This window comes from Echinops telfairi, unplaced genomic scaffold (genome assembly GCF_000313985.2).
Source record: "Echinops telfairi isolate 266 unplaced genomic scaffold, ASM31398v2 ScPeMD7_7356;HRSCAF=8355, whole genome shotgun sequence".
Taxonomy (NCBI): Eukaryota; Metazoa; Chordata; class Mammalia; order Afrosoricida; family Tenrecidae; genus Echinops; species Echinops telfairi.
This window is the reverse complement of record NW_022111256.1, coordinates 1,938,628-1,964,382: the sequence shown is the minus strand read 5'-3', so window position 1 is coordinate 1,964,382 and position 25,755 is coordinate 1,938,628. Positions and strand designations below refer to the sequence as shown.

Sequence of the window (25,755 nt, the reverse complement as noted above, 5' to 3'; positions counted from 1 at the left end):
TACCACATACTATTGATTAACCATTTTTCTGACAATGCATCACCCATGAAGCAAAAACCAAGTTATGAGAACTTCTTTGTCATAACCAAGCACCTGAGGGACTGAATCACTGGGTCTGGGGACCAGGGGGACACTAGGTTGATCAGCATCACATCGTTCACAAAGACAATAGCCTACATCCTAATTTGGCAAGCAGCCTCTCGGGTGTTGAAAGCTCGTGAGCAGCCATCTCTCCCCACGTGGAGGAAAGAAGAGGGACGAAAATCAGAAGTCATGTGAAGACGAATAGGCAACGTCTCTGCCACCCTGAGAGCAGGATGCCATGATGCCTGGCTTTCAGCACTTCTCTGAAAAGGATCACATGAGAAGATCCTGGAGCGGAAGTTTGCTCGGGTACCAACCCCGTAGGTAGGGCGGACAGAGCTCCATCAAAGAGGAGATGAAATTGTGTAGGGCCACAACTCTCGGGCTGCAGCTGCAGGTAAAACTGTCCTCCCATAGACTGCACATACCAACAGTGTCCCGAGGGCTGTGTCCTTGGGAAAGTGGATGATGTTATCAGTGCAACCGCCTTTGACCCCAGGAGGATGATTGGCAAAGTTGTACTTTTTTGTTTCTGTGAGTTGTGGTTTTCCTGCCTGTAGCTATTTTGTGTCTTGACTAGTTGGTCTGTTGCTGTTGGTGGTGTAGTTGGTCGTACAGAGTTTTGATGTTGCCATAATGCAACCACCAGGGACAAGCAGATGGCTTCTGGGCTCCCTCTGAACTCTCGCCCCAATCCAAGAACAGTTACCTCTGACCACATGCCCCTGCTCAATCCTCACCTTCATGAAATGATCACTGAAGATAGGGGTGCGACTGCAAACTGTGCTGAAGAAAGCAGATGGTGCCCAGCTATCATGAAAGGGTTGGATTCAAACAAGCAGCCATCTAAGCAAGGAGTCAACTAAGTCCACATAGAAGAAGCACCACAGCTTGTGTGATCCAAAGATGACAATAACAAAATGCAATATGATGAAAAGTATCAGAGCGAAAATTATGAACACCCAATTTCTAGAAGGCTATGGAGGCCAGTGGGAGCCCCAAGTTCATCTGCAGAGTGTCTAATTAGGTTAAGCCTCTGGCAGATTCTTTCTAGCCACAGCCTTTACTATCAAACAGAGATCATCTGGATTATGCTAAATTGTACTTGATAGTCATTTGAACAACCTCTTGACTCAACCTGAATTTGTTCTTGGTGCAAATATCTCTTACTTATTCCGTGACAAAAATTTCACCTCTAGCTTTTTCACTATTGATGGTGATCCGTTCTTTCTTACTCATTATATGTATTTTTAATCCTTATATTATTATTATTATTTTATCCTTTACTTTATTTTGCTTTTTTTATTATTGTTTCTGTTGGATACTCCAGTTTGTGAGGCACAGAAGGAGTGGATGTATAGAGATAATAGCTGATGCAAGGGTTTATAGGGGATGTAGAGGTGAGGTGGACGGGACAGGATTTCAGGAACAAACAATGAATGCAGGAGTGGGGAGGGAGCACTAGAACTGAATGCGATTTCACAACTCATTTTAAAGGTGATTTAACCATGGGGAGAAAAAAAGAAGAAAGAAATGAAGTGTCCTAAAATTGATTGTGGTAATGATGGTACAATCCTTCTTGATAGGATTGAACTATTGAATCGTATGATATGTGGATTGTGTGCCAATAAAACTATTAAAAAAATTTTAAAGATCCTGGGTAGAGTGGGTGAAAAATGTGGACCATAGTTCAAAATCATAAAAGAGACCAGATGTATTGCTCAGAAAGGGACAAATGGGGTCCCCAAGACTGTGACCCTAGCACTTCAGGTCTGGAACGGAACTCACCTGCTAGTTTGAATAGCCAACCATCAAGCTCGAAGGGCAGCAGTTACCCACGAACAGGCTTCAGCGGGTTAGGAGAGGAGGAGGAACAGGAGACGGGGCAGGAGGCAGGGCCAGCACTGGTGTGTGGCGGGACTTGGAGTGGAGGACTTGGATCAGAATGTGTGTGAATTGTGGGGTGTGCAACTAGGTTCTATAGACTTTCACCTCCTTCGCCATAAAAAGTTTAAAAGATGCATTGTGCAATAGGACTTGGAGGTTTTAAGTTAGGGAGCTGTTTGAACTGAAAGCCTGGGCCTTCCTCAACCTTCCTTGAGGGCTATCAGATAAGTCCTTCAAAGACCAATTTCTGTTTAACTGGCAGGAAATCTTTGAAACCCAATGGCAGTCCCTGAACTCTGCTACAAAGCTTGAATGCAAAGGAGCTGCGGACAAGGTCACACCACAACCATGCCAGCTCACTGCCCCGTGTTCCATGCGGCACTCAGGGGTGAGCTTGCTCCAAGGGCAAAGGGCACTGCAGAGCGGTCACTTCCTGTACACAGTGCTTCTAGCTGTAGTCTATACTATACACCAAATGGTTGGGCGGCCTATGCAAATGTAAGCTTCTTATGTCACGGCAAGAGGATTGGCTAGCTTGCTAAGAATGAAAATAGGGGGCCCAGTACCCTTGTGAGGGTGGGCCATGCAGCTAAGGTCTATGGAATCCTAACATGGAATTGGTTAGTTTTATCATCCCATGAGGGTTAAAATAAACCTTTCCGGAGGTAGAACAGGGAATCTCATGACCAAAAAGGAAGATGAGTCAGGAGTGAAGTGTTTCCTTTGGACCCAAGATCCCTGATTGAATCTCTTCAATCCAGGCGGCAGAGCACTGTATCATCAGAGACCGCAAGCGATGGTGAAAAACGGTGACAGCAGGGCCGAGGCCACAGGAGCACCACTGCAGCAGGCCTCCCCAGTACAGACCGAGAAAGCTGAGGGTCTTCAGGCAGGAGGCTTGCTGGCAGAACGGGTGGCCTCTGTGCACTCAAGAGGAGCTGGAGGTGGGCACCTTGGGACAGAGGCTTGCTGGCAGAGGGGGCATTTATGGACAGAGCTTTTTGTAACAGTTGCCCAAGCAGAACATGATGCAGCCTGGGTTGGGGGGCTGTGTGGATGGGCAGGAATGAGGAGAGGCACATCTGCTGGTATGGCTGAGAAGCGGATGTCCTGATGGAAGAGCGAGCCCTTAAGTGTTTCTGACCCTGAATGTTAACTTTCCTAATGAGCTTCCTTATTCTAATATTGTCGGTGAGTCTGTGTGGCCATTGTAACCAGTTGCAGAGAGCTCTGTGGTGAGACAGTTGGTCTCAAACTGGTTTAAAAAAATGTAAAAAAAGGTTGGTGAGCGGAGGCCTGCCTGATAGCAACTCATCTTGGGCCGATGCTGATGGTGAATTTTCCCCCTAAGTGAAGCTAACGGAGGTCTGCTGCCAGCGCCACACGTCTTTACAAGGGTTTATTATTGGTACTAGGTGTTGGTGCTAGCAGTTCATGTGTTTGCCGGTGAAACAAAAGACTGAAAGTCTGAATCCACCCAGAGGTGCCTTGGAAGAAAGACCTGGAGATCTTTTTCTTTCTTTCTTTCTTTTTAAATCATCCATTGAACATTCTGTGCAACAGAGCTCCATTCTGACACCTACGAGGTTGGGGTGAGCCAGGGGAGACTTGCCGACAACTGAGCAGTCAGGAGTCAATAGAGCTTGTTTACCCTGGAGAGGAGGAAGCCTCAATTCAGAGCAGGACAGTAGCTTCCAGGAGGATACACAGAGAATCAAGTGAGACTAGTAAAGCACACAAAGTATAGCCTCATCCCTCAGCCTACATATGACTTGCTCCCTTCAGAGGGAAGTTCTCTCCAAAAACGAAAGACAGAGCGAGAGAGTGTGTGAGTGTGTGTGTGTGTGTGTGTGTGTGTGTGTGTGTTGTGTTCAAACCCCAAGTATCACTAAGGCATCCTGTCTGTAAAACCAGGTTACAGCTCTACCACCTGACAATGAACCTGTTGGGGATCGAAGATGTAGTATTAACTCTACCAACCTTCTCTCTGATCTCCCAGAAGAGCCTATTCCTGGCCAAATCATGCAGTGAAGTGGACGGAATGGAAGAGGCAGAGCAGAGAAACAGGGAGGCTGGGAGTGGGCCTGGCCGGGCAACCTCCTGACTAGGCCAGGGTGCTTCTCCAGGTCCTCTGGGCTTCCAGCCCTTCCCTCTGTGCCCAGGAGCTCCCATTGAACATGACTGAGCAGAAACTGGACAAAGAGCAAATGACATCCTTTGCAAATATTGCTTGGGCAGTCCTTAATGAGAACGTGAAGAGTGATTTGCCTTGTCCTGACAGAATAGGGTATTTGCTGAACTTCTTTGGGCTGAGGAGGAGAAAGGCTCTGGTGATTTAAAGTAACCATGAGTGTTTACTACAAACATTCGCTTCTGAGAGCCAGGTGACTTCCTAAGAGGGACAGGAAGCATGGGTGGGCAGCAGCCTATTGTACAGTCCAGCAAGAGGATCCTCTTGGATAAAGAGAAAATAGGAAGATGTAAACAGCAAAAGAAAGGGAAAAATATGGATTGTATTGAGTAAAAGATGCCCATTTCAGAAGCCAGTCGAGAACAGGACATGTGGAGCTGTTGGGTAACAGAAAGACTAGAACTCCTGAATATGACCTGGAGAAATCAAACGAAAAAAGACCTTGCATCTCCAATGGCCATAGGAGCCATGGTCATGCAGTGATTATGCTGCTAATTGCAAGGTCAACAGTTCGAAATGACCAGCTGCTTCTTGGGAGAAAGATGGGGCTTTCTACTCCTGTACGAGTTCCGGCCTCGGAAACCCACAGGGGCAGTTCTATCCTGTCCCATAGGGTCACTATGAGTTGGCCTCGATTCGATGGCTGTGTGTTTGGTTTTGGTCTTTTCTCCAGGCTCCCGGGACACTGCGAGACAACGCCCCTGACTAGTTGAAATGGGATAAAAAGGAAGCAGAGACCTTAACGGGCAGTTAAGAAGGGCCACAGAGAGCAAAGCTTCAGCAGATGGCTAGAAAGATTCCGGAGAGGAAGTTTTCAAGAAATGACTCATCCACTGGGCAGGGGTTCCAGCCTACCTTGTCTATCCAGGTACCGTCTGCCCTGTCTTGGTGCAGTGGGTTGAGGATTGAACTAGCTATCACCTAAAATCTGAGTTTCTATGAGTCTAAGATTTCTAACCTTGATGAAAAGAAATGGCTTATGTCCCAATCAGCATCTTGAAGTTGATACGGCTGATAGATGAGTCTCCCTGGAGGTAGGGTGGTAACAACCACACTCCAATTTCTCAACAAAGACTGGTAATCCTGAGGACCAACCCCAAGGAAGCATACTGAAAGCACCTTGGAGGCCAAAGACAAGGAAGGATCCTTAGACTCAGATTGCAGTGGGGTTGGTCCTGGGGGTGAGAGATGATGATGGCCACTGCATCTCTCAGTGGAGTGGACAGTGGTGGTTGAATAGTAGAATGCTTGCCTTCCATGCAGGAGACTGAGGTTCTAGTCCAGGTGAATACACCCCATGAGCCATCGCCACCCCCCACCTGTCTGTCGGTGGAAACTTGCACATTGCTGTGAGGTTGAATAGGTTCCAACAGAGCTTCCAGACTGAGATGGACTGGGAAGAAAGGTCTCGTGAGAGACTTCTGAGAACCAGCCAAGGAAATCATGATGGTCTGCCTCTCAACAGATAAGGGTGACAGGGCTGTGCCAGGCAGCATTTCTCTCCACTCTATGCTGCGCAGACTCACTAAGAGCAGGGGACAGATGAGTCAACAACCAACAACAACATAGTTCTGTGGGTCTCAAGGAGCTACCACTCACATGGTAGATGTTTGTATGGTGGGTAGGTTTAGTGAGGGCCCTGGGAGCACAAGAGTCACACACTTGGCTGCTAACAAGGTCATTGGTTCAAACCCACCAACAGCTCCACGGGACAAAGAGTTGACTCTCAACTCCTGTAAAGATTACAGCCTAGGAGTCCCTGTGGGGAAGTTCTCCTCTGTTCCATCAGGTGGCTATGAGCCGGAACAGACTAGCCAGCAGCAGCAGCAGCAGCGTCAGGTTGAGTATGGCGGGTTCCCAGCAGGCGAGGGCAAAGTGTTTGGAGGGAGGAGTGCCAGCGAGAGCGGTTTGGGCTAGTTTCAGGTCCAGGCTCCTGGGACCTTGGGTGTCACCTTACGGACAAGATTGAAGGGCACACCAATGCCCCTTTATATGGTTGGTCCTTGCTATCATTTCCCAGGTTAAAAGAGGGGGTTACCTAAACCTAAATCTGTAGACTTACTGACAAGTTCACATCAATTACTAGATCTGCAGCCTTCACTCCAGAGCCCAGCAGTTCTGCAGTTGATTTTAAAAAGCTGGAATATCTATACATTTGCATGCACTCCAACAAGCCATTATCAGTCCCAGAAGAAAGAGGTCAGGGTTTTGTTGGCATAACAAGGAAGCAGTCACCCCCCACCCCCCTGGGCATAAGTAATAGGGCCTGGCTCTCAACAGGAGCTGACTGCTGGCTACAGTCCTGGAAAGATGGAAAGCTTCAAAGGAGTGGAAAAGAAGAGGCTGGCTGCTATCCAGGACCGCTCCCAGGGCCGGCCGTGCGCTCTCCTCTGAAGGACACCCTGCCACGCCAAGTGGCTCTGGGAGCCACAGACTCTGCAGAAAACCCTTGTAGATGATACCTCATGGATGCCCCCTGGCTTGTGAATCTGGGGGCCCAGTGGGACTGAGCAGGCTTCCAACAATTCAAAGGACCACGGTAATCACCTCCCAGGAGATGAGTCATGGTGCTTCCCAACCAATGAAGGCTTCCCAGTCATGGGCAAGCACAACCTGATTGGCTGAGTCAGGTAAACAACCTGAAACCAAGAGCTTAGGGCTTGAAGTAGCTGGTCTCTCTGGGCCTTCTGGAGTGTTTAGGGGCCTGAGCCCAGCACTAAGAACTGAGTAGCCAATTTCTAAAGCGGATCCCAGGACACTGGTTAGTGAGGACTTGATTCACCCAGGAGACAAAGTGAGTAGCAAGCATGCAGCTGCAGCCTCAAAGGGTGCCAGAGGAGACAAACAAAGCTACTCCTGGGTCCTGCCTCTGTGCCCTTGTCTCCAGGAAACGGTGCCCAGTCACCCACCTCTATCCATTTTCCATATCAGGTTCTCCTCTTGAAAACCTGTCTTCACCTCCCACTTCTTATAGACAAGCGAGAGGATGATCCCTTTGTGCTCGGAAGAGGAGGAGAACACCTGCCCTGGCCTGCGTTTGCCAAGTGACACAGAACAAGCTCCCTGCCCTCCGAGAGATGTGTCCATATCAGAGGGACACACATCAGAATGTGGCCACTCCTCCCCTTCCTCACTACCTGAGCTCTACCCCCTGCTCCTCACCTCTGCCTACAGAGCACAGAAGGGCGGGGGGAGAGAAGAGAAGGTGAGTGACCAGCCAACGAGACAACTGTAGGTTTTGAAATAAAAGAAAGAATGATAAACTCTCTACTTCTCCTCCCTACAAAACACATCATATGTATCCAAATTGAAATCCTGGGTTAATGATTTTTTTTTTTTTAAAAGACCCATCGTCCCTATAGGACAGAATAGGTTTGGGCTTCTGAGGCAGTAAATCAATATGAGAAAAGAAAGCCTCATCTTTCTCCTGTGGAGCGGCTGGTGACAATGAACTGCCAACCTTGTGCTTAGAAGCCCAATGTGCAACCCACGACACCACCAGGGCTCCTTGAGTCAATAAGCGGCTCTGAAAGTTGGCTTCCGTCACTAGTCTGCTTTCTTCCCGTCAGTGTGTTTAATCAATTGCTGTCAAGTCAGCTGGAGATTTGTGATGACCCCCTTGTGTGTCAGAGCAAAACTCTGCTCCACGGGGTTTTCAAGGGCGGATTATATAAAATCAGATCACCAGGCCTTTTCCCCAGGCCCCACCAGGTGGATTTGAACCTTCAACCTTTTGGTTAGTCCATGTTTGTTGACACCACTCAAGTAACTCCTGGATGTTTAGGCATGTTGCTCTCCTTTGATCTCGGGCTATGCTCAACTACCACCAAAGGAATGGGTGCTATAATTGGAAGACAAAAGAAAAGAGGCTCAGAAGAAAAGGATGAATTTTGGAGGCTGTAATTAGACTATGGTGTGTGCTCGTCTGCTTTTCCTCACCCCATCACTCACAAAGAAGCAAGTCTCCCCAGTGGGAAATGCAGGAGAGTGGGAGGACACTCGGATCCAGGAAGAAGAAGACTATATACGGCTTACGCAATGGAACCCCACTTTAATGGCTGTAACAATGGGCTCAGACATAACAATTGTGAAGATGCTGCAGGGCTGAGCACTATTTCCTTCTGCCGTGCACTGGGTCACCAGAGTCAGAACCAACCCAGGGGCGCCTCACCACAAGCACCATCTCTCCTAGTAGCCATCCCCAAAGAGGCACAAAACCATCTACTAACAGAGGAGGCAGTTCTTACCACTCCTTCCTATTCTGACCCCGTTCCAGCCAGATGAGAGGCTCTGGTGAGTGGAATCATCAAGGGCGTTTGGAGAAGGAAAGGGCTGCGAAGGAGCATCTGTGCGCGGACAGAGAGAGCTGCACCCAAAAGGGACATGGCCAGGGTTGGGGGTGTTTTCTCCATCTTACAGCAGGAGCTGCACAAAGCCAGCGACATATTCTCCCCTAGAGCAGCTAAAGTTGCTGGAAAACATGATGAAGTGAAAGAGAACATAAAATGTCAAAGGCAGCTCAAGAAGAGAGCAAAAGCAGTGGTGTGAGTGGCGATACTGGGAGGGTAGAGGGAGAGTGGGTAGGAAAGAGGGAACCGAATACAAGGAACTATATGTGGCCTCCTCCCTGGGGGACGGACAACCGAAAAGTGGGTGAAGGGAGATGTCGGACAGGGCAAGATATGACAAAATAACAATTTGTAAACTATCAAGGGCTCAAGAGAGAGGGGGGAGCGGGGAGGGAGGGGAAAAATGAGGACCTAATGCCGGGGGTGTAAGTGGAGAGAAAATGTTTTGAGAATGATGAGGGCAATGAATGTACAAATGCGCTTTACACAATTGATGTGTGTATGGCTTGTGATAAGAGTTGTATGAGCCCCTAATAAAACGATTTAAGAAAAATACTAATAGCAAAAAAAAAAAAAAGAAATGTGCAAAGACCTAAAATTAGAAAACCCATGGGATTTGACTTATGGTGTTGGCAAAAAATATGGGAAGGACCATGGACTGCCAAAAGACAAACCAATCTGTCCTGGAAGTACTGCCAGAGTGCTCCTTAGAAGCAAGGATGGCAAGACGTCGTCTCACATATACTTTGGACATGTTGTCAGTAGAGCCCAGTCACTGGCAAAGGACATCATGCTTGGTAAAGCTAAGGGCAACAAAAAAGGAGCAGACCCTCAACTAGATGGATTGACAAGGGGATTGCAACAATTTGGAAGATGGTGCAGGACAGGGCAGTGTTTTGTTCCATTGTACACAGTGTCACTATGGGTCGGAACCAACTCGACAGCACTAACAACAGTAGCTCAAGCTGAAAAAGCTGAAGAAAAAAATTCAAGCCTCAAGTTCCAGTATTAAAGGATTTTATGGACAAAATATGATGCAGGAAACATCAAAAGAAGGCAGAAGGAATATAGTGAGTCATGGCCTTCAAAAGAATTGTCAACATTCAACTATTCCAAGAGGTCGCAGATGATCAAGAACTGATGGAATTGAAGGAACAAGTCCAAACAGCACTGAAGATTAAAAACCCAAGAGTCCAGGAACTGATAGAATACCCACTGAATTGTTACAAAAATCTGATGCAGCTCTGGAAGCACCCGTTAGTCTATGCCAAGAAAATTGGAAGATAGCTACTTTGTCAATCAACTTGAAGATTCGCATTTGTGTCCATTCCAAGGAAGGTGATCCAACGAAAGTGGAACTCCTTGACAATATCATTCATCTCACTCGCAAATAAAATGTTGCTGAAAATGATTCAAATGTGGTTGCAACAGTACAGAAGCTGCCCCCAAACCCAGCCGGATTCAGAAGATGTATAATGAGGGATCGCAGTGCTGACATCGGAGGGATCTTGGCTGAAAGCAAAGGATACCAGAAGGACTTTTACTGGTGTTTCATGAACTGTGCAAAGATACTCAACTGTGTGGATTATGGTAGACGGTGGATAGCATGGAGAAGCATGGGGATTGCGGAGCTCTTCCCTGGGAAAACATGGGACTTGTACAAGGAAATACCGCCCCGTCTAAAATCAGGAAAGGTGACTCCACCTTCATTCTTATTCAATCTGTATGCTGAGAATGTAATCGGAGAGCCTGGACTATCGAAGCAAGTGGCATCAGGGTCGGAGGAAGTCTCATTAACAACCTGAGAAATGCACATGACACAAGCTTGCTTTCTGAAACCACTTGCTGAACAGGCTTGAAGCACTTACCGACGAAGCTCAAAGACAACAGCCTCCTGTGTGGGTGACAACCCCACGTAACGAAAACCGAAATCCTCGCAACGGGACCAATAGGCAACAGCATGACAAACGGGGAAAAGACGGACGTGGCACGGGATTCTGTTTCACGGGGATCTACAATCAATGCCCACGGAAGTAGCCATGGAGAAATCAAATGACGCATGGCTGCAGCCGGCAAACCTATAGAAGCCCTCGGTAAGTGAGGAAGAGCAAAGGTCACCGGGAGACCAAGGCGCATCTGACCCGGGTCGTCTTATTTTCAGCCGTTTCACATGCATAGCACAGTTGGACATCGACAAGAAGATTGCAAAAGAACGTGTGCCTTTGAATTATGGTGCCGGTGAAGAATATTAGAATGTCCTAGACTACCGGAAGAACAAATATCTCTCTCGGGGAGGAAGTGCGGGCAGATGGCTCCTTAGCAGCAAGACTGGTGAGGTTTCCTCTCGTGGCCTTTGGGCGTGTTATCAGGAGGGAGAAGTCTCTGGTCAAGGGCATCATGCTTGGGGAAAGGAGGCAAGCTCTTAATGAGATGGATTGGCACAGGGGCTGCCACAGTGGGCTCACACACAGCGATTGTTCGGATGGTGCTGAACCGGGCAGTGGTTCACGCATAGAGTCACTGTGAGTCGGAGCCACCCAACAGCACGTCACAGCAACAACCACAATGTGTAAGGAAGAAGCAGTGGCCCGGGGAGTTGTTCCTTCTACCCTCTTAGCAGCAGCCACCCTCACCCCGACCCCCACCCCCAGGCATGTGTATCCCATCCCCAAACACACACAGCAAAAAAACATCAAACAGTATTAGTGGTGTAGTTAACCAAATTTAAACCACAGAACCCTACCCTGAAAAACCAGGGGGGGCCGCGGGTAAGTCCACTCCTCCCCCAGGTAGAGGGCCTCAAACCAGATGCAGTCTGGCTCTTTACTCCAGAAGTCCCCCATATCCAGACCACTTCCAAGCTGAGCTGCACCTACCTTTTGCATTTCCCCGGAGGAGACGTTGCAGGAGCTGCTGGGAGGGGATGCCCGCTTGCACCTCTGTTCACTGCTCAGGGCCCAGGAGTTGGCAAAATCATAGGGGTCTGAGGTCAAGGTCCCTGTGGAGCAAAGTTTCAGGAACAATTGAAACCACACATCTACTGGTCTTAGGACATTTGAGTGAAAGCGCTCCATCTTTCATTACCGGAGTCAATCTCCCATTAGATTAGAACATACACATTTGAATAAGAGAAAGTCTCTCCTGAGATTTTTGCAGCAGTGAGAATGCCCGCATGTGGGTCTGATGTTCCAGTTTATACTTCCTGTGAAATTCAGGAGCTCCGGATTAAGAAATTAATATAAGAACCTATTAAACATGTATACCAATGTTTATTGCAGTTATTTATGATATTCTCAAGGTGGAAACAAGAGAAATGTCCATCAGTGATAAATGGACACAAAGTGTGGTATATACATCCAATGGAATATTACTCAGCTATAAAGAGACATAATGTCAGGATGTGTGCCACAACGTGGAAATACCTAGAAACTGCCGAGTGACCTGTCAGTGACAAAGGGACAAGTAATGTGTGCTTCAAATAAGCAAATCGGCAGAAGCCAAAAGTTATCTGTGGCTGCCAAGAGTGAGAAGGAGGTGGAAAGAGGGATTTTGTTGTTGGTGGTTGTTGTTGTTGTTGTTGTTGTTGTTGTTGTTGTTTAGGGGGCCCTGAGTGTATGTGAATGGTGGCAGAATCATTTGGAACAGGAGAACACGCGGGTTACACAGCTTGCAGAATAGAATCTGTCACGGAATTAGACATGTAAACCTTTGCACTGGTATGTATCTTGTTGTGTATATGTTCACCATGGTTTTTAAAAACTTCCTGAAGATGAGCTCACGATCCAGAATTATCAAATAGAATGAGGAAAGCCACCCATGAAGAACAGACATGAAAAGAATAAGGTTAGATCAAAATAAATTGTGACAATAAAATGTTTGTACAGAGGTGTTAAAGCAAATAGTGCTACATGGTTGAAATCGAGAAGAAACTGAAAACTTGATAAAACAGCAAGACACTAAAAAAAGACAATAGAGTTGAAGAGAACCAAAATGACCTAAAGATTACAAATGTCATCAGTGATGTGATGAGGGACTGAAGTGATGAGGTCGACGGTGGTGAATTAGAAGATCGGTATATGCAGCGGTCTGCTGGTGAACCAGTCTTGAGGGTAGGGAAGAGCCTGAATTTGTAGCATTTGCTGATTTCCATGGGATAAACACACCCACCATGACCAATTCCAAGCTACAAGCATGAGCAGTGTAGTTGGGCAGAAATAGTCACAATCTGCTCTGACCCACTGAAAGAAGCAGCTCACTTGCACTAGGCAAGCTCCCTAGAAAAACAGGGACGGATACAGAGATGGCAAAACAGAAGTGAAGGAAAAAATGGCAGGATAAGCATTTGAGATAGTCTAGCAATTGTTAACAATCCGCATTTTTCTAGACAATGCGAATACAAGAAATTTAAGAAATGTACAGAGAAATGAGGAAAGCTGATAGTCAAAGAGAAAATGGCTGATTTTTTTTCAAATCGAATGAAAGATAGAATCCAAAGTTTCAAGAACCACATTAAGACTCCACCAAGATGCTTAAACATACAATCTACACCTAGACACAACAGACTGAAATTTCAAAAATACAGAGATAGAGCATTCTAAAAAGAAGACCAAAACCCAAAAGATAACTCATGTACAAAGGCATAATCTGCAAGGAAGTGGCAATTAGACTAATGTCATGTTTCTCAACAATTATGAAACAGCAACTTCAAAGCACTTGAAAAATAACTATCATCATTGTACTCTCCACCCAGCTAATGTGTTGTATAATAATGTGGAGCGTTTCTTTCCACTTGTAACCAGGCTCTGAATAAAGACACGACTAAGAGATGTTTTTCAAGAAAATAGATATTGACCCTGGGAGAAAGGAATAAGATGCAGGAAGAAATTAGGAGCAAAGAGTCTGTTAAACATGAAGCTACAGGTAACAAACAAGCACTGTTTACTTAGAACTATAATGATAATCATAATAGTATTAACAGCAAAACAATAGTACCAACTCTAGTAACACTTAAACAAGAAATAAGGGCAAGAGTATAATTGAACATAATAAAGAGTAGCTGAAAATACATAAAGCTAAATGAAAATGAAAACTTTGTGTCATGCTACTAAAGTAGCGAGTGGAGGAAACTGTATGGCTTTAAATATACACATTATACAATAACAATTTGGTTAAGTTAGTACTAGAGAAGATGGAAACAGATGGCTCTATTAATTTGTGAAACGGTCCCATCCAATGAAAGAAACCGTTTCTCTACGCACTGAACCCTTAATTAGAGGGTAGTTGGGTTCATGAAGAAGGCTGCCTTACATTCAATGTTCTGATTTTACAAGAAAGTCATTAAAATGTAAATGGTAATGTGATTTAAATTATCAAAAGAGAATTCAATACTAATAGTGGTTTTCAAGTTACCTGTATTACCTCTGTTACTCGTGAACACATACATACATGAACAAGTCTTTTTAGAGAAAGTTAAGAGCCACTTTATGGATTTCATCACCTCCATTGTAGTGGGACACAGAGGGTCTGTTCGAACCATCAAACATGTACCAATCGTCTACTGCGTGGCACGCAGTGGATTGCTGACTATGGGCTTTCTAGCTATCGTCTTTGTAACTCCCACCATGACTGGCTGTTGTTGTTAGGTGCCATCGAGTCGCTCTGACCCAGAGCGACCTCATGCACAACAGAAGGAAACATTGTGTGCCACCTCCACAATGTGTCCCGATGTCTGAGCCCATTGATGTGGCCACTGTGTCCAGCCATCTCCCTCCTTCACTGCCCCTCCACTGTACCAAGCATGATGTCCTTCTCCAGGGATTGATCTCTCCTGAATATGTCCAAAGCATATAAAACGAAGTCTTGCCACCCTTGCCTCTAAGGAGTGCTCCAGCCTTCCTTCTTCCAGCGCAGATGGGTTTGCCCTTTTAGCAGTTCAAGGTATTTCCAATATTCTTTGTCAGCACCACAATTCAATGCATCGATTCTTCTCTGGCCATCCTCATCCAACTTCCAACGTTCACCTGCTATGAAGCAATGAAGAACACCCTGGCTTGGATCTGGCACGCTTTCTTCCTCAAAGTAACACCCTTGCTTTTCAATATTATAAAAAGATCTTGGGAAGCAGATTTACCTAATGCAATATGTCTTTTGATCCCCTGACTGCTGCTTCCATGAGCATTGATTGTGGATCCAAACAAGATGAAATCCTTGCCAACTTCTCTCTGTTTATCATGATGTTACCTATTGGTCCAGCTGTGAGGATTTAGGTCTTCCACACTGAAGGCTACAATTCTTGATCTTCATCAGCACATGCTTCAAGTCCTCCTCACAAGCCAGGTTGTGTCCTCTGCATATCAAAGTTGTTAATAAGCCTTCCTCCAATCCTGATCCCACACTCTTCTTCATATCATCCAGTGTCTCGGATGATTTGCTCAGATACGGATGGAACAAGTATGGTGAGAATGACAACCCTGCCCCACACCTTTGCTGATTGTAAGCCATGCAATATGACCTTGTTCTGTTCACACAACTGCCTCTTGGTCCCTGTACAAGTTCCTCAAGAGCACAATGACGTGTCCTGAAATTCTCATTCTTCTCAAGGTCACCCAGAGTTTACTATGGTCCCCACAGTCAAATGCCTTTGCATACTCAATGAAATCCAAGTAAACATCTTCTGGCATTCTCTGCTTCGAGCCAAGATCCATCTGCCATCAGCAATGAGACCCCTTGTTCCATGTCCTCTTTTGAATCCGGCCAGAACTTCGGACAGCTCCCTGCCAATGTGCGGCTGCAACCATTGTTGGAGGATCTTAAGCGACATTTTACTGGCATTCATTATCAATCATATCATTTGATAGTCTGAGCATTTTGTTGGGTCACTTTTCTTTGGAATAGGCACAAATAGGTATCTCTTCCAGTCAGTTGGCCAAGTAGCTGTCTCCCAAATTTCCTGGCATCTAAGAGTGAGTGCAAGGTTCCAGAAATTGATGGGACACCTGTTGAAATATTTCATAAAGCTGAAAACCTTGTTTTTGGCTGATGCATTCGGTGCAGTTTTAACTTCTTCCTTCAGCACCATAGGTTCTATCTAGCTCATGTGCTACCTCCTGACATGGTGGATTGTCCACTAGTTCTTTTGAGTACAGCGGCTGTGTATTCTTTCCTTCGTCTTTCGATGCCTCCTGCATCATTTAATATTTTACCCATGGAGTTTGAAATATTACCCATAATATTTTACCCATGGTTTCAAGATTGCAAATCTAGGCTTGAATTGTTCCTTCAGTTAACTTTTTATTTCATATACATTGAGCTTGTTCTTCCCTCCCTTTTTGTTTTCTAATTCTAGGTCTCTGCACATTTCATCGTAATATTTTACTTTGTCTTCTTGAGCTGCCCTTTGAAATTTTTTTATTCAGTTCTTTGACTTCAGTCTTTCTCCCATTTGCCTTAGCTAAAGAGAAAGTTTCAGAGTCTTTTTTGACATCCACTTTAATATTTCCTTTCTTTCCAGTCTTCTAATGACCTTTGCTTTCTTCATGAATGATGGTCTTCATGTCCTGCCACAGTTCACCAGGTCTGCTGTCATTGGTGTTCAATTCATCAAATCTGTGAGATGTTCTCAAAATTCAGGTGGGATAGACTCAAGGTCATATTTTGGCTCTGGTAGAATTGTTTTAATTTTATTCAGCTTGAAGCTGAACTTTTATATGAGCAATTGATGGTCTGTTCCACAATCAGCTCCTGGTCTGGTTTTAGCTGCTATTGAGCTTATCCATTGTGTCTTCCCACAGATGTGGTCAAATTGATTTTTGTGGACTTCCATCTGGGGAAGTCCGTGTGTTGGCTTTTGTGTTGTTGAAAGAAGTTATTTGCTATGAGCAAGTTGTTGGTTCTATCACGTGATCTCCAACTTCATTTCTATCACCAGGTCTATATTTTCCAACTATTATTCCTTCCTCCTTGTTTCCAACTTTTGCATTCCAATCACCAATGCATTTTGATTATATGTTTGATCAATTTAGACTGAAGTCACTGGTAGAATTCTTCAATTTCTTCATCACGAGCTTTTGTGGTTGGTGCATAAATTTGAGTAATAGTTGGATTGATTGGGTTTCCTTTAAGGTGGGTAGATATAATCTGATCACAGACAGCATTGTTCTTCATGATGGATTTGAAACTTTTTTCCTGATGATGAATGCCACATCATTCCTCTTGATTGTGTTATCCCCGGCATAGAAAATCATATGATTTTCTGATTCAAAATGGCCAATACCACTCCATTTCAGCTCACTAGTGCCTAGGATATTGATCTTTATGTGTTCCATTTCATGTTTGACCACTTCCAATTTTTCTAAATTCATACTCTGACATCCCAAATTCCAATCATTAGAAGATCTTTGCCGCTGAAGGCTCCATTCCCACAGGCTTTACCTAACTCAGGTCACCATGGTCAACTCCCCTCCAGAAATCAGCTCCTCTGCACGAATCGAGGACACTATGTAAATTGGGTGCTTGAGGCCCACCAAGAGGATTGGACAGCCTACTGCTAATGGAAGGAAGGTACATGGAACCCCTTGGGGGTGGGACCAGAAAAATAATGTGTGTAGAACCCTCACAAAGGAGTTAGTCGGTTTTGCCATCTCATTAGACCTAAAACGAGCCACTCCGGAAGAGGGGAGCTGGAACCATAAGCACCAACAAGAAGAGATGAGATCAGAGCTGGAGCTCAGTAGTGGGATTCAGCTGGTCCACACCTCATTTTTGGTTGAGTTCTGTGAACTGGTTGTTAAAACGGCACTTGTCATCAGTGTCCTCTCTAAGGTGGGTGGTTGGGCCCAATGTGATTCCACCCCATGTGGAAATGACAAATTTGCAATCCTTACTCCTTTTAAACATTCATCCGCACAACAGCATATGTTAAGCGCCTGTAGTAATGTTCATTCCATCCATCAGTATAACAATTTAGATAGAACTATGCTTGTAATATTTATTTATTTGTTTTGCAAAAGTCATTATTCTTTTGATGAAATACCATATGTTCATTCCCTTGAATTTGCTACTTCAGTAAATGTGGAGAGAGAAAGTATCCAACAACCAGAGGGTGCCATGCCGTCCTTAGTTTTGTGTTACTCCCCAAGTTCCCAAGAGCCATGATGAGTCAATCATGCAATTCCTGAAAGTGTTCAAAGAGCTCAAAATATTGACAGAACAATCGCTTTAAGTTCAGCAGAAGCAGAAAGGAGGTTTCCAAAGATGAACATAATATGGTCAGAGAAGAGAAGTCGCCTGCTTCCAGTATCTCAAATACAATGACTATTGTCCAATTGTCCTACCTCCAAAGGAATGGGACCCTACTCCCACAGTGAAAAACAGTGAAGGATATATCACACAGCTGGTGATGCTTGGACAAAAGTGAAGAATGTTGCAAGTGAGGATGCCAATCAAGAAGTCATATGGAACTATCTTAAATAACAGTTTTATTGCTTTTTGTCGAGGTATTATTTAATATTTTTCCATTGATATTTTTTAAATCTTTGCTATAATTTAGTTTTGTGTACTTCTTTCATTGTTTTTGTTTAAGTCTTAACTGTGAAAGAGTAAATTACCTTTCAGTATATCGGGGTTTTTTAATACTTAAAACAGTCATTAGGACAGTTAAGCAGTTGTTAAATTATGTGAATCCCACCACTGCTGGAGTTCCTTCCCTAGGACCCTCCTGGACCCAGCAGACATGAGCTGTAACACTGGACACAGTGAGAAACAGCAAGAAGCAATGACGGAGAAACAATGGTGGCAGCAGCAGTAGAACCAGGAGACAGTGCAGTGGGCTTCCTGACACATAAAGAGGAAAACCTGAGTGCGTTTGGGCAGAGGGCTTGCTGGCAGCACTGAGTCCTTCTAGGCTGGAGCTCAAGAGCTTTGTAACCCTTTCTCCAGAAGGCAGAAGCCAGACTGGCTCAAGAGGATGAGGGATCAAGGGACAAGAGGTTAAGGACCAGGGAGAGGCTTGCCTGCAGGCCTGACTGCTTTGACTCAGGGCTTTGAAAATGAGCTACTTTGACTCAAGAAAGGTATCCTGAGACTTTGTTAATCCTGAATTAGAATCTGCTGCTTCTCTATAAAGTCCCATCAGCGTAAGTATTTTCCATGAGTCCTCCATGGCAAGAAATTTTCAGACTCAGCAGAGCAGTAGCTACTGCTATGGGAGGGAGGGATGGTGTCAGAGTTGGTGGAAAACCAGGTTGGAGAAAGGAGGCACACCTGATCTCCATCTTGGAGGAATCAACCTTGGCCAATGGTGCTGATGCTAATTCTCCTCCCCTGTAGAGTTATTGGAGGTCAGATGCCTACCCCACCAAGTCATTCCCCAGAGTCACCTGGAAGTCGCTCCCGGGAATTTAATAATGAACAGTCCAGCTTAAGGCTCTCCAACACCTGGTTTCCCCAAAATTCCAAGCAGTGAAGTCAAAAGCTCAAAGGTAACATGACAGGATGAGAGCTAGGGGAGGAATGTTAGGGAGCCTTCATGAGCAGGGGAGAGACGAGCAGAAACACGCGTTAGGGAAATGTTACCCGGAGACACTTACCTTCCTGAGTCATAAAGTCATCTTCTGCGAACCTATTGAAGTTTCCACACAGCCCACAAGTCTTGTTGAAGTATCTGTCTGACAGCAGGACTTGGAAGTTACCACTAGCATCAATCCTGGCCACAAAACCATAGGTCTCACTGGACAGCTTGTAGGACCCAGCCTCAGTTTCCAAATACAGGCCATTGGAGGCATAAGGTATGGAGACACTGCAGGAGGAAGGATTTGCTCAGGAAATAGGCTTCCCTTCTATTCTCTGGATGTCCCTCCCAGCCACCAAGTCCAATCTGGCTGCAGGGTTCAGATTATTGTGGAATGTGACTGAAGGCAAGGGGCTCTGATGGAGTAGTGGGTTACACATTGGGCTGCTAAACAAAAGAAGAACAGTTTGATACCACCTGGCACTTAGTTAGGTGACCAGATGCCCCACTTTTGGTGGGACAGTCCCAATTTTTAACAATTTGTCCTGTGTCCCACGGCATTTTTTAAAAGTCCCGATTTTTGGAAAGAATGCACAACAAGCTAGGGTATATGGTTTTCGGCTGCCATGTGGCTATTTCGCCAGGATATGAGTTTTATCAATGGTGTCCCACTGGTCACGTTAACTTAGTGGGAAGTGGAGCGGGAGGCAGGCTATGGTAAAAGACGAGACCTTCTACTCCTATAAAGATTCAGCCGCAGAAACCTACAGAACCAGTTTTACTCTGTTCGATAGGGTCTATCAGAGTCAGAATCAACTCAATGGCAGTGAGTTTTTAAATTTTTGTTGGATGAAGATCAAGGGAAGTGGTTGAGCCCACCCAGCCCGGCTACTCACTGCCTCCGGGCACAGTTATTTCCTCTCTGGGTCTCAGCGCCTTCATTTGAATGATGAGAAGGGTGCAGGCGGGAATGACTATCCAGGGTTCTTTCTAACTCAGACATTTGGGGTTCTGACTTACCTTTGGGTCCCCTGCATCACAGAACCATTGACAAACATATGGATGTCAAAAAATTCCCCGAGATAGACAGAGAAGCCCATTCTCTTGCCATTGTGGAAGTCCCCTGAAAGAGAAAAGAGCTGAGTTATAAAGAAATACTACAAATACTGTGGTGATTATTACCAATCTATCTGTAGGCAGTTATTTATTTGTTTGTTTGTTTGTTTATAACCCTTGTCCCCATAATATTCTCAGCAGAAAAGTCCCCCTCCTTCTACACACACACACACACACACACACACACACAAAACTCAATACATGGGCAACAACAACAAAATCTTCCTGAAACTCTCATTTGCTCACTCATCCTTCCCTCCATCTAAAAATATTTACTGAGTGCCCTCTGGGTAACTAGCCCTCTGGGGATCCTTACGTTTCATGAGAGTTCACTAAGTATAAAGAGGAGACAGTCTTGCTGCAAACAAAAGCGATCGCGACAGGTCCCCCGTGTCTTTGGTAAGTGTTGACTGGTGGTGACCCCATGGCGGAGTAGAACTGCCCCAGGGGGTTTCTTGGATGGAATCTTGGTGCAAACCAATCTCCAGGCCTTTCTCGGGCACAGCACTAGATGCGCGTGTGTTACAACTGCATCCTTTGGGTGAGCAGTCAAGCACCTAACGATTGCCCTGCCAGGGCTCATCAGGCACGTTGTTGCTGTCATTAGGTGCCATTGAGTCTGCCCCGACTCGTGGCAACCCTGTGTGCAACAGAATGAAACACCACCCTGTCCCGCACCATCTCGGCCATGACCAGAATGGTTGTTCCTGTAAGAGAGCATGGTCTTACACTCCACTCACTGCCAGCGAGGCATTTTTGACTCAGGGCGAGTGTTTATAAGGTTTCAGAGGCTGCAAATCTCTATAGGAGGAACTGGCTTCCCCTTTCTCACTGGTGGGTTTGAACCTCCAACCTAATGGGTTAGCAATCCAACACTTCCCTGGCCGATCCCCCGGGGCTCCTTACTAGGACAACCCCCATCTAATCCCAAGGTTCTTTGTTTAAAATGGAGATTCCTGAGCTCGACCATAGTTTACTCTATTTGAATCTCTGGAAAAAGTCTAGGAATATTGGAGAGTAAGTGCCTCAGTAAATGATCAATACTGCCATTCAATCAGGACCCCTGGTGGCATTAGGCTGCTAACCACAAGGTCAGCTGTTTGAAACCATCAGTTGCTCCGAGGGAGAAAAAAACCAAGGCTTTGTACTCCCATAAAGAATTACAGTCTCAGAAACTTACGGGAGTGGGGGCAGTTCTACACTGTCTTACATGTGCACTATAGTGAGTTTGAGTGACAGCCATTAGATCACCACCCATTTGTCAGACTATGGTGGTTTTTGCCTAGTTCTGATTCTGGAAGCTATGCTGCTGGTCTTTCAAAGGCTAACAGGGTCATCTGTAATGGATAGCTTTCTGAGGGTCTTCCAATTGAGACAGGCTCAGGAGAACTCTTCTTCCAAAAATTAAAGGTTTGCATTGAATGGGTGACACTAGACTAGGTTAGAATGCACTACCAATAGCCACCACAAGGGAATCACATATACCAATGGTTGTGGAGGTGGCACCAGGCAGCACAACGTCTCCTTCTGGGGTGCATGAGCTCACCGTGAGTTGGAACCAACTCAACAGCAAGTAACAAACAACAGTGTAGCCATTCAAGGTGTTGGAATCCCCAAAAAGAAAGCATATTAACATAGCCTCCAAAGAAGATCTGGTTATGACGGCTGGTCACAGAGACCTGGGGCATGCCAATGGCCATGAGTCAGGGAGACGAGGCAAGAGACACATTTTTCTACAGCATTCATAAGACCTAACAATCTCACAACCCGTCCCTGAGGACTGACATTTGTGCTGGGCCCTGAGTATTCAAAGGAAACTGTAGGAAATGGAGGTACCAGAGAGGGAAATAAAGAGATTGATTTCCCATGGCATCTCGAAGACTGGGAGAGAAAGCAGTTGATGAAAGGAAGGATGTACAATGGTCAGTGAAGACCGAGCGATGGAGCGTGCTGGCAAAAGGGGCCAGATGTGGGGCATGTTCCCTTAGCATTCTTAAAGGCATGGGACACAGACCCCAGGTTGAAAGATGCCCCTTGGGGACGTAGAAACATGCTTTCTCCTAGGAGGCACAGGGAAGCATGGGCTCCAGTTCTTCAGCAGAAGAGGATGCAAGCAGCCTCTGTGGTTGGTATGTGCGCATACTCATCCACACAAACACTTGCAACCAACCAGAAATAGACTTGCTTCTGGTGAGATTACAGTGAAGGCTGTCACACGTAAATAAAGGACCCTTTCTAAGAATAGAGTCTTGAATGATATGCCATTCGCAGCCTGGAGACCTCCAGGAAGGGCTCACAGACCACCCACAACCCACAAACCACAGTCCACAGAGCCCCCAGCCAGGAGGAAGGGAATCGCCAACCATGTCCAAGGTTCCTCTCCTGTTCAAGCTGCCAAGTTGTACATGCTCTGCATTTTCAATTAGAAGCGGTTTTCTACTGGATGTTCATTTTTTGTTTTTCAGCAAGCCAATCTTTAAATGTTGAGCATTGTTTCTGAGAGCAGGGGGGGGCGGAATTGGCCAAAGGAAAACAAGAGATAGATAATGAGGCAGACTAATGGAGCCAAACATTCAGGGTGAGTATATGGGTGCTCACGGTGATGCCCTGTCCATTTTCTTTGGTATGTTGGAAATTTTCCAAAACAAAACATTGAGGCAAACAAACAAATGGGCACAGCCTGGCAACAGCCACCAGTTTGCGGTCCCTCCCAGGAACGCTCCCCGGCCCCTGGGTATTCACTGTGGGCTCAAGCCCAAATCCCTTCCTCGGCCTCTTTGGAAACCAGTGCCCTGAGCACCACATACAAGCCCGGGTTAGCCTGGGTGACAGGGCACGACCTCCTCCCCGGACACGGTGAGAGCACAAGGCATCCCTCTCTGCTAGAGTGGGGAAGGGTGGGATGTACAAACCATCCAGAGCTGAATCTCTGGTCCCTTAGAGCTGCCTCGGCAGGAGGAGTCTCCTTCTCGAGCTCCAGGCTCATAGGGCAGTGGGACACGTCGTCTGCCCGCGCTTCCCTGGGTAACTGGCAACCCACTTCTGAGCCACAGGCCCAGAAACCGGAAAGGAATCCTGGTGTGCCTCTCTTTCTGGCAGGTGTTCCATGGCTCAGAGAGTGTGACTGAGAATGAAGTCCGCCAAAGGGAGGTGGCAGCAGGGTGTGTAGGAAACACTTTAGATGCAAGAAGGCACCTTGGGGTCAGTCGCCAGCCTGCCACTAACGGATCCATAACGCTTCCAGACTTTCAGAAGAAGAGAAGGAATCCTGGGGTGGGGCGTGGGGTGTAGTTTTTCATTCTTGTGGAATTCAGACATGTGACTTCCCATGAAGGTTGAGGTGACCCATCCAAGCTACCACCCTGAGAGGATCTTTGGACTTGAAGCTTAGAGAGAACTGGCTCCCTGAAAGTCACCTTGAAGTCAAATCCATGGTCACGTACAATCCAGTCAACTCCAAGTCAGAGCGACCCCATTCGACAGAGCAGGACGGTCAGTCCGGTTGCCTACGCTGTCGCCTTTACGGAACAGGGCCTTTTCTCCTGTGTAGTTCCAACCTCTAACCTTTCAGTTAGCAACTAGGTGAAAGTTCAACAACGTCCCAGCTAACTCAGCATTGTGGCCCTTTCCAGGACTCTCTATGGCATTGTCAGGTAAGCGTTTGATCAGGTCTGCGGTTCAAACCCACCCGTTGCTCCGAGGGAGAAGGAGGAGACTACCCGCCCCTGTAAACACGGCCACCCCTGGGCTGCCGTGAGTCGGAATCAACTCAGTAGCAGTGGGCTGGGGGGTTTTCAGTTTCGTTTCAACAGAAGTGCCAAAGGTCAATCTAAAGAAAACAGAAGTCCTCACCACCGGAGCAAGAGACGGCATTTTGATAAAGGGAGAAAAGGTGGACATTGTTAAGGATTTCTTGTTACTTGGATAGGCAATTCATGCTCACGGATACAGCCATTAAAGGGATGGATGGATGGGTTGTGATAAGAGCTGTCACAATCCCCCGATCAAATGATTTTTTTTAAAACAGAGAGGCACAGAGACGTGCTGCATTGAGCAGATCTGCTGCACCAGGGTCTTGAAAGTGTTAAAGATGGCGCTTTGAGGACCAAGATGGGCCTGGCCCCATGCACGCTGCTTTCAACGGCCTCCTATGCATGCAACAGCCGGAAGATGACGAAGCAAGACCGAAAAATAGAATTGAAGTCATCAGTGCCAGGAAAAAGAAATCATGCTTGGTAGAGTCGGAGCAGCCGGAAGAGTCGCTGTAAGTCGGAAGCACTTCCACGGCGCTGTGCAGCGGATGCCCCTGAGCCAAGTCCTGCTATTGCCCAGGGCCTCGTCGGCCTGTGCGAGCTGGATGGTGTGTAAGGAAGACCTCACCCAAACTGATGCCACTGAACTGTGCTTCCAAGGACATATCATGGATTTCCAGAAGAATGAACAAGTCTGTCTGGGCAGAAGTGCAACCAGCATGCCTCTTAAAATGGAACAAGGCAAGACTGCAGCTATCAAGAGGGAACTCCGGGGAAGAACATCACGCTAGGCAAAGTAGATGGTCCGTGAAACCGAGGAAGCCCCTCAAGGAGATGGAGTCGCCCCATGGCGTTACCGAGGGTTTCCATGGCAGTGATGATGAGACTGGCTCGGGATCCATCAGATTGTCCAGAGGGCTCACCGTGTTGGAACAGACAGACAGCTGCCAACAACAACCAGCTCTTCCTGCATCCAAACCTGGCAACAAGGTGGCCCGGTGGCCCTGCTGCTAACCACGAGTTGGCAGGTTGCACCCACCCAGCCGCTCTGCCAGAGCAAGACCTGCCAATCTGCGTCCATCAAGATGATCACCAAGAAAAAGTTCCTTTCTGTCACGAGACGCTGCTTTGATTTGAAATCCACTTGACAAACAGCTGACAGGAAGACCAGGGCTAGGTGGTGAGGGCTGGTGGGAAGTGAGCTGCAGACCCCAGAGACCGTGGAGCTCATGATCCCAGAAGGAGGTGGGGGGACTCAAACTCAACCCCCAAACCCGCTGCCATGGAGTTGACTACTCAGAGCAACCCTGTGGGCTTCCCGGACTGTCCATCTCTAAGGGAAGAGATGGCTCATCTTCTCCTGAGAAGCAGCTGGCAGGTTCAAACTGCTGACTTTGTGGTCAGCAACCCATGATGCCCGTCAAGCCACACCCAAGGCCAGGGGAGGCCAGGGAAGTTTGGAGCGTTTGTCCTGGAGAAAGAAAATATCCTGGGGCCACTGAAAGGATCCTGGGGACCATCGAAACAAGTGGCTTTCAATTTGGGGGCTCATAATTTGGTGTTAGACGCACATTTCTTCTTCTTTTTAATCATTTTATTGGGGGATTTTACAATTGTTATAACAATCCATACATTAGTTGTGTCAAGCACATTTGTGCATCTGTTGCCATCATTATTTTTTAAACATATTCTTTCTACTTGAGCCCTTGGTATCAGCTCCTCTTTTTGCCCCCCACCCACCCAACGCTTGCACCCTCATAGCCCCTTGATAAATTATAAATTATCATTTTCATATCTTACACCATCTGCTGTCTCCTTCACCCATTTTTCTGTTGTTCATCCCCTTGGAATCATTGCGATCGGTTGCCC

At 46.4% G+C, this 25,755-nt stretch overlaps 1 protein-coding gene across 1 annotated transcript in view; it reads right to left on the bottom strand.

Moving 5' to 3' along the window:
* The window catches only part of VWF (von Willebrand factor), a 175,320-nt gene that overhangs the window by 136,999 nt on the left and 12,566 nt on the right, over positions 1 to 25,755 (bottom strand). Inside the window, exons 4-6 of the mRNA XM_045296004.1 lie at positions 20,039 to 20,141; positions 19,098 to 19,306; positions 11,388 to 11,509 (exon numbers count right to left, since the gene is read on the bottom strand). Of these exons, the coding sequence (XP_045151939.1) occupies positions 11,388 to 11,509; positions 19,098 to 19,306; positions 20,039 to 20,141 (434 nt within the window). The remainder of the gene's footprint in view (positions 1 to 11,387; positions 11,510 to 19,097; positions 19,307 to 20,038; positions 20,142 to 25,755) is intronic.